At 46.1% G+C, this 9,402-nt stretch overlaps 1 protein-coding gene across 1 annotated transcript; it reads left to right on the plus strand.

The window, feature by feature from the left end:
* Window positions 1-656: 656 nt before the first annotated feature.
* On the plus strand, window positions 657-9,363 carry LOC109989583 (transcription factor AP-4). The gene is made up of 7 exons (XM_065954037.1): window positions 657-1,020; window positions 2,886-3,051; window positions 3,137-3,235; window positions 4,517-4,687; window positions 5,560-5,706; window positions 6,211-6,375; window positions 6,453-9,363. Exons 1-7 carry the CDS (start codon window positions 932-934, stop codon window positions 6,606-6,608), a joined length of 993 nt encoding a protein of 330 aa, XP_065810109.1. The 5' UTR covers window positions 657-931; the 3' UTR covers window positions 6,609-9,363.
* Window positions 9,364-9,402: the final 39 nt, after the last annotated feature.

The following is a 9,402-nucleotide window of genomic DNA, read 5'->3' on the forward strand; positions in this document are numbered from 1 at the left end:
TTGGTTGTAACTTGTTTGGTCGTTACTCGCTGTTTGGCCGTTACTTTTTCGGTTACTTGTTCAGTTGTTTCTTGTTGGGTCGTTTCTTGTTGGGTCATTACTCGTTTTGTCGTTACTTGTTTGGTCGATACTCGTTTGGTCGTTACTCCTTTGGTTACTTGTTTGGTTGTTACTTGTTTGGTCGTTACTTGTTTGGTCGTTACTCGTTTGGTTGTTACTTGTTTGGTCATTACTCATTTGGTCGTTACTTGTTTGGTCGTTACTTGTTCTCGTTCGGTCGTTACTAGTTTGGTCGTTTCTTGTTCAGTTGTTACTCATTTGGTCGTTACTCGCTGTTTGGTCATATTTACATGTCTATGTTAATTAAGGTGCACCGTGACTATTTTAATTAATACATTAATAAATTGGTGTTTTTATTCAATAATAATAATACTTATATTATGCCAAAAATTGTCTACGTAAACGACAAAGTGTGTGCGTGCATGTGAGTGTGTGCATGTGAGTGTGTGCGTGTGTAGACCTGATCTGCAGCCTCACACAGCAGGTCTGTTTGTTCTGCTCTCCGGAAACGGAGCTCTGATTCCAACCAGCTGTTTCCCGCCTCACACAGATCAGCTGCGCACACACACACACATAGTAGGCGGGAGCTGCAGACATACACACACACACACGTAGTAGGCGGAGGCAAGAAGCCACACACACACATTGGAGGGAACCCCATCAGCTGTGGGAAGCAACACAGCTTGAAGTTACTTTTATTTTTCTCTCGTTTCTTAATATTTCCTGAAGCTGTTTCTGTAAATGTGCATTATAAGGGACTGATTAACTGAGCTGCGTGTGTGTGAGAGACCAACATCGTTATATTGTAAGTAGAGCAGAGGAAGGTGGAGGAGGAGGAACAGACTGAAAACACGGACTACATAAGGAAAGCATGGAATACTTCATGATGCCGACAGAGAAGATCCCGTCCTTACATCAGTTCAAGAAGACGGAGAAGGATGTGATCGGCGGGCTCTGCAGGTGTGTTTAAAGCCATTTCTTTTGTTGACAACAAACTGGTTGCTCTGTCGCCCCTCGTGTGGCTGCAGTGTGTGTATGTGTGTGTGATGCAGGCTGGCTTCAGTTAGCATGCTAGCGGCTGCTTCGCTGCGATGTGTTGCCAACAGACGCGTGGTTGTAGAAATTAGCAGCTGCTGATGTAGGAGGAGTGAAAGCTGGGAATAAATCACGTTTTCTTACGACACCTGCAACCCGATTTACATGTTAGGACACACTTGGCGTGTTTACGGTCAAGCAGATCAGACATATGTAAATTAGCGACATGAAATCGATCCAGTTGAACATCAACCACGTGGTAGTGAACGTGCTGCCAGCCGCCAAACCTCGGGTTAAAATCGACACATTTTATTAACAGGCCTCACTGTGATCACAAGGAGGCGTTTATTATGGTTGTATGTGGATGCTTTCAAACCCCGGGGCGTTAATGGAGGTGACGGCTTTGATATGTGCGCAGTTAAAGAGCAGCCATGACTGTGTCGCGTGCTCAAATTAGCTTAGCATGGCTAACTACTGAGCACCCACCGCGCGCTCGTTTTCTCTGCGCGTACCTGTCTTTTTTTGACTCATTTATTCATAACTTTAGACTCATTTAACGGAAACACGTCGTCTGAAGGTGTAACGGGGGACACAGGTCCGCCTCCGTGAGCTGCAGAGCCGTGATTTACGCTAGCTCAGTGCTAACTGGAGGACGCATTGTTCTCCATGATGCCAGAGGGGGCCTGCTGCTGGAAGAGGAGGTGTCAGATTACACTGCTGACGTCACACCGCCTCACGCGCCCTCCCGCGGCCATGTTGGAGGTCTGCAGGTGATTACACCTGAGCTTCAGGTGAAAAACACTAATGTCGCCTGTGTGGGAATCATGAGGTGGTTTTTATTTCCCGTCACTGGTCTCAAATCTTCTATTAAAGGAATGCTACATGTACTTTTTTTTATTTTATTTTTGATTTAACCTTTATTTATCCAGGAAAGTCCCATTGAGATTAAAAACCTCTTTTTCAAGGGAGTCCTGGCCAAGAGGCAGCAAAAGTTACACAGTCACACTCACAACACACAGACAGCAATTAAATACTATATTTATGTTTGTAATGACAGAAAAATTAGAGAGGAGTTTCAAAGTGATGACTACAGATGGGGACAAACATGAGAAATAAATAGTGAAAGGAGGTAGATGTTGTTTATTATGGACTTGGAGTAAAAAAGTTGTAACGTCGATAATAAAGTGTTGGTGAAGGACACAGAGCCTGATGTAACCATCACTCAGAGCAGCATGCATCGTTCTGTCACACCTGCAGAAAACTCCTGAAGTGTTCGTGCTGAGCGTCATGTGGGAACACAAACAGCTGAATGTTTCTCTCTTCACCCGGAGTTTCTCCTCCAGCTTCCATGCACTGTTTTTAATGTAGCTCTTACCAATCAGAGTACGACTGCTCGCCAACACACATGGGGGTTGAAGAAAAGATGAAGTCATGTGAGCTGGAGTTTGTCCGCCACGAGACCGCCCTCCTCTTTGTAAACGCCTCAGAAGTCAATCTCTAGGCTTGTTTTACGCTCAGCCTCATGGTCATCTCAAGGCTTCAGGGTTCACCTGCTCTTCTCCCCTTGAGTAAATATGACGTCGGAGGTTTCACAACCACAACATCCAAACCTTACAGGGACTCTGGAAGATGTGTGAGGGGGCGCTGAGTTCAGCCCAACCCAAAGACCTTCAGACGGCGTGACAGAGGAATGTAAAGAGCTCGCCACTCATAAAGATCCTGCAGGTTTATGGAGCTGTGTGTGTGTCTGTGTGTGTATCAGTATAATAATAGTCCTTCTTCTTTCTCAGTCTGGCTAACATCCCCCTCAGTCCGGAGACGGCTCAGGACCAGGAGAGGAGAATCCGCCGTGAGATTGCCAACAGCAACGAGCGCCGGCGCATGCAGAGCATCAACGCGGGCTTCCAGTCCCTGAAAACACTCCTGCCCCACACAGACGGAGAGAAGCTCAGCAAGGTGCCCAACGAGCCTCAAACGCTCGCCATGTTCTTTTCCTCAGCAGCACTAAAACGTGACGTTAACTTCTTATTGGTCTCCACAGGCCGCCATCCTGCAGCAGACGTCAGACTACATCTTCGCCTTGGAGCAGGAGAAGACGCAGCTCCTGGCTCAGAACAACCAGCTCAAACGCTTCATCCAGGTAACTCCAAACACGCCATGTTCACCACGTCCCAGCTGAACGATGACACGTCACGTTAGTCCTCGGGGGCGCCATGATGTCAGAGGGTTAAATTTCTGACCAGTAAAAATCAAACGATATCTGACCCTACACAACCTAATGTCTCTGAGCTCGCACTCAAACTCCACGATAAAAACAAAACGCTCCGTTATCAGTTAGCGACACGTTTTGTAATGACTGTTTTAAGTCGTTGTCTTTAGGAACAGCCTGGTTTACCTGGATGTGCCTGACGAGAATCGATTATACGTCCTGAAGTGTACCGTCCCACAGCTTCAGAGTGCTCACACGGGTCAAAGGAACTTTGAGGCTCAAAACGTGCTCGGCCACGTTACGGATAGAGAGCATGAGAGGCTGTCTGAATGTTTCTGAACACAAACGTGTCCAAAGTATCTGTCAGACAGCGAGCACGACTTTACTTTTCTTTTTGATAGTTAAAGGCTCTATGTGATTTTTCACACTTAAATGTAATATAAATCAAGTATATCCTCTGAAAATAACTCTGAGTCATGACTGTCTACAATGAGTGTAACACCCGAGTCCCACTGTCTGTGATGTTTTCCGAGTCCTATCTTCAGTTTGTTTACATCACCGGGATGGCCGGCTGACTCCTCCCCTTGCATATAAAAGTTGTTTAATTGAGGGACTAGAGAAAAGAAGAATAACATACTGTACTTACTGCTTAACTATGTTTCTAGATCACGGTCATTTCGTGTAAATTTACATGCAGTGTGAAGATACGAGCGTTATAAAGATCGCTAGCATTAGCATGCTAACACAACAATCCACCGCAAGTTGTTTTGGTTTCATGCTGTGCTCAAGGGCGACATCTGCTGGATCAAAACGCATATAAAGCCTTTAAAGAAAAGACAGGAGAGCAAAGTGTGCAGGTACACTCCCACACACTGTCTCACCTTTAAGATGGTTCAAAACCACAAAGCTGAAACCCTATGTGACCTTTAGAGACTGGGACGCCATTATCACGATTCTGACGTGTTGTTCCAACCTGAGCAGGTGTTCATGTGCATTTTACAACTCAGAGTCTCTTTTTCCCTATGTTTCCGACAGCACCTGAATGCAGCATTAAACAGACTCACGTCTGTTTGAGTAGAGATCAGTCACCACAGTTTGGTTCAGTTGTGTTTGCGGAGATGTTAGTAAGCGGTCTGTGTTCTCAGGATTACACAGGCCCGTCGCTCCTTTGACCCGTAACATGGTTATCACATGACCTCCGTGTCGTTGCAGGAGTTTAGCGGCTCCTCCCCAAAGAGGAGGCGAGCGGAAGACAAGGACGAAGGCATCGGGTCTCCAGACACGCTGGAGGAGGAGAAGGTGGAGGAGCTGAGGAGGGAGATGTTGGAGCTGAGGCAGCAGCTGGATAAGGAGCGCTCGGCACGTATGCAGCTGGAGGAACAGGTGAGGCGGGAGGAGCATCTCCACATCAAGAGGTCAAGGTTCAGCTTAACCAACCGTTTGACTTGTTATCATTATGTGGGAGGTGTAAACAATAATCTGTCACCGCGCTGGCAGATTTATCTTGTGCCATCCTGGATCTACCTGATCAGCAGGTTCAGATGAATACGATGTGAAACAGGAAGTGAACAAGGACAATAAATTAAGAGCACGGGCGATGAAGAGGGGAGATAAAGTCTACTGGTGCGCACAGTTTTTATCAAAAATAAAAACCTTGTAATTCTGCAGTCATACAGAAAGCAGTCTGTAACTCTGACCCCTACTGTTTAAAATGATTACTGCAGTCTAAATTCTAAACATTGTAGAGAGCTGTCTCTCTCCCCCCCCCCCCTCCTTTCTAGAGTCGATGCTCATGCAGGTTGCCATGTGGTGGACACTGAAGCTTCAGTGTTTGTCCAGCTCTGCATCGGTCTGTAAACCTTTTTGCGTTCTAACCTCTCTCCATTTTTCAAAAGCATCTCCAATATTGATCCTAGTTTGAGCACGTTTCTGCTCGTGGAGCTTATTAGAAACATGCAGAGGCTTTTTAGGTCGAGTACAATCACTTCTATCTGAACTAGTTCTCTTGCTGCTTCCATCACTGCAACACCTGTTGGTTTGACCTGATAACTGCTCTCATATCTGGCAAACCGAGGGGCGTCCAAAACGACCGTGTGGGGGGGCCTTAAAAGCGCCTACCTTCGCTGGTCCAAACAAATCCAGAGCATTCAGGACCAGAATCTAAAGTTAGAAGGAGGACATACTGGCTGCTGCATTGTTGTAAATATCATGTATTCCTGGTTATTGATCTGAGCTGTGTGTTCTGTGTCTCTCAGGTTCGTTCTCTGGACACCCAGCTGCACCCCGAGCGTCTGAAGGTGATCACCCAGCAGGTGGAGGAGGAGCAGGCTCTCCTGCAGAGCCAGACGCTGTTACGGCTGCAGCAGATCCACGCCGCTGACAGACAACCACACAGTCCGAAGGTCAAAACAATACACACACACACACACACACACACACACACACACACACACACACACACACACACACACACACACACACACACACACACACACACACACATCAGTAGGCCTCTGTGTTCGTTTTTGGGTTCTGAAGGTCATTTAAACCTGGTCTGGGTTTCTGTTTACATTTGAAAAGTTGAGCTGAATTCTGAGTTTACACTTTGCAGCAGCAGAGGGAACACGTGATGTAAAGACAACGACAACAGAGTCGTCTATGACATTATAATGAATATTTGTCTTTGTATTAGTAGAGACCGTATTGATCGTGGTTATTGACTTTACTGCACCGTGGTTAGATCTTAAAGATGTGACTGAACTGAAGTCATAACGTTACATTTCAAGACCCATGTGACTCAGGTTCTGGATTATGTGGACCCAGGTCGTTATGGAACCAGGTTTTAGGATTGAAGCCGTCTGAGATGAAATGGTTCTAAAATCACACCTTCTGTATCTTTTCTCCAGGTGTTGGCCCCACCCACTCCTCCTGCACCAACCCACCACCCCACAGTGATCGTCCCAGCCCCTACACAGCACCCCCACCATCACGTCACCGTGGTAACCATGAGCCCGTCTGCCCACACCAGCACTGTGTCCACGTCCAGACAGAACCTGGACACCATCGTGCAGGTAGGAGCCTCTTTGAGCACGCCGTCTTGGCCGTCGTCTGCTGCAGCCGCCTGACGTGTTTTTAATGTCGCTTTCAGGCCATCCAGCACATCGAGCGCACTCAGGAGAGGAGAGCGAGCGCCGAGGATGAGCAGAGGCGAGCGGTCATCGTCAGCCCCGCCCACGTGGCCATGGACACGGCCTGCTCGGACACAGACACCGACACAGAGGGGGAGGACTGCTCGATGAACTGATCGGCCCCCAAGAGCGCACACACTCACACACGCAAACACTTAAAAAACTCCAGACCCCTCCTCACTGTAAGATTCCCTCCAGGAGCTCGACTACTTACCACAAACACAAATCTTCTTCGGCATTATCCAAACTTTCCCATCCAGCGGTGAAGCTCTGCGTCCGCCTCGTATGGTCAGATCTCTGAGGACTCGGGGGCGAGGGTGATCAGCGTGCCAGCGAGACCCCGTGGGGTCCGAGCCGGTCTGTGGCGAGCAGAAACCTTGAGGGACTCCTCGAGTCAGAAGCTCTCCACATCAGTCCGTCCAACACGTGTTTTTCATGTTTGCTTCATACGGCCGCAGTGTGACGCCGGCACGCTGACCCCGACACGCTGACATTTTCTCCGTGCTACACGTTGACGGAGAGTTGAATGTAGAAACACGATAATCAAGCAGCTCTTCTTCGACGGGATGTGACCGTCACTTGTTCCTTGCCCAGTCTTAATTAGTTTATATCTGCATCCTGATTGGTTCGCTGATATTTTGGCGCCAGCGGCTACAAAAACTCCCCAGACTGGAAACTCCAACAGAAGGCATTTGTAAATTGTTGGGAAACTTCAAAGCTAATTGGAAGATGTTTGAATGAGACGTCTGATTTACTTGAAAAGTTGTTTTCATATCTAAGCCCTTAAAGAAAATAAGCTGTTGAACAATTTTAATTAATCGTTATTTTTCATGTTTTTATTTTTACATTTGATTTCCTGTCAGGGTTACTGAATGTTGAAGGTGAACTTTGTTTTTGTTATTTTGAGATTAACGATTTAAATTGGACATTTGTCAGGTGTTCACGGGAGCCAGAAGCCCAGAGAGACATTTCAGCCAATCAGAAACATCCTCCTGCGTTTGTTTGGTACCAGTAACATCAGTTCATTGTGAGAACAACAACATTTAAATGTCTGGTGTAAATTTTATCTTTTCTAATCAGATTAGTCACGATTAATTAAGGTCTGGCATGAATTGTTCTTAATCACGATTAATCTAATGTTTGTCCCTCACGGCTCCCCGTAGTCACGTTGACGGAAAAGGACACTGCTGCTTTTCTACTACTTAATTTCAAAATAAAAGCACTGTTGAATTCAAACAGCAAGTAAAGTACTCTCAGATTAAGACAGTACAAACCTTCAAAATAAAAGCCTAAATATGAAATAATGGATTTCAAACATTCGATTAACTGTAGAAACTTTACGATTAATCGTGATGTTAAATGTTTGGACAGTCTGAGTTTGAGTCCTTAAATCTGAATGAGGATAACATCTTAAGTCCGGTTCTCCTGCGGTCCGCCGTCTCGCTCTGTTCGTTTTGATTTCAGTCACTATGCACTCGAGTTTGTTGGTTTTTATGCAAATTAATCTTCAGTCCGTTGAGTCTGTTTGATTTTTCCCCGAGGTGAGGTTATCTATGCACCGCTGAAAGGTGTAAACATTACGCCTACACTTTATGTGATACAGAGAATATCGTCTCTGCTAACCTAAACATCTTCCACCGTACACCTGAGGGGTTTACCACCACAGAGGGGCGCTGGCAATGGAGACTGAAGCTGCAGAATACATTTCTTTCTTTCTGACTGACATCTGAAGGCCCAAAGAACAGACGTCACGAATCCCTCTGTCCCACCTGTCTGAGGCACTTGCTGGCATAGCCGCTGTGAATAACTCTGAATCAACCTGAAGTCAGAGTGTAGCTCTCTCTCTCAACCTGGCTCGATCACCATGGTGACCAACTCTTAACCAGGTCAGGCCCGGGTTATAGTTAGAGCAGAGGAAGCAGGAAGTGACTCCTGGCGGCGCCCTCTGTGTCTCATACGATAGTAATGACCTTCATAAAACTAAGGAGTGGCGTCTCAAAGATCTGAAACTCCACTTAGATGGAAATGTGGCAAATGTAACTGCGGCTCGCCGTACGCCTTCCCTCCATCAAATCAGAGTGAAGAAGGAAACTCTAAGAAGCACTGACTTGTCTCGGTCGCTCTCATCCTCGTGTCGTGTTTTTTTTTGTTGTTTTTTTTTATCTGGGGAATGCGACTGGAAATCAAGCTGGGACGTCGCTCCGCCTCGCTGTGATTGGCTGACGTGATGCTGTAAACATTCCTTGTCTTTTTTTTTAATGTTCTGTGGCCAATCGAATGCGTGTTACTAACCGCTCGTCCAAATGGCGCTTGTCTTGTTAAACATGGAGTTTGTTTTTCATTTCCACCCCAACTTCCTGTAACCTCCTGTGACATCACAGATCAGTGATGAGGGGCGTGTTCATGTTTATAAGTCAACTCTGTTAAAGGTTTGTGACTCACTGAGGTCAAAGGTCAACGCCTGATTCATGGCTGAGGTTGGTCATCGATCAGTGAAACACGCCCCTTTCATGTTTCGTGGTCATGTCTGACGGCGTTACGGTGCTTCTGTCTGTCGGTGGGGGTTTTGAGGTATCTGAAATGAAGCACTTGTTCTGAATCAACGGTGAGGAACTTCTGTTTATGTTTTTAACAGCTGTTTATTTTCTTCTCTCTCTTCCACATCTGTCTTCGTTTTCCTGTTTTCAGTGACGAGCATTGTTTTTATATTTCTGTGATGATGATTTTGTTTATTGTTTATATTTCTGTGATGTTGTTTTTATTTGCCATCAGTCCAGGTCGATGAGAAGCTGTTATATTTTGTTTATAAAAACGTGGGTAAACAGGCCTTTGTAAAGATAACAAAAATAAATTTGTACTTTTTTTATTACACCCCTTCGCCTCCTGCTGTGCTTCACATCTGCTCGCTGT

The sequence above is a fragment of the Labrus bergylta genome, chromosome 1 (genome assembly GCF_963930695.1).
Source record: "Labrus bergylta chromosome 1, fLabBer1.1, whole genome shotgun sequence".
NCBI classification, from domain to species: domain Eukaryota; kingdom Metazoa; phylum Chordata; class Actinopteri; order Labriformes; family Labridae; genus Labrus; species Labrus bergylta.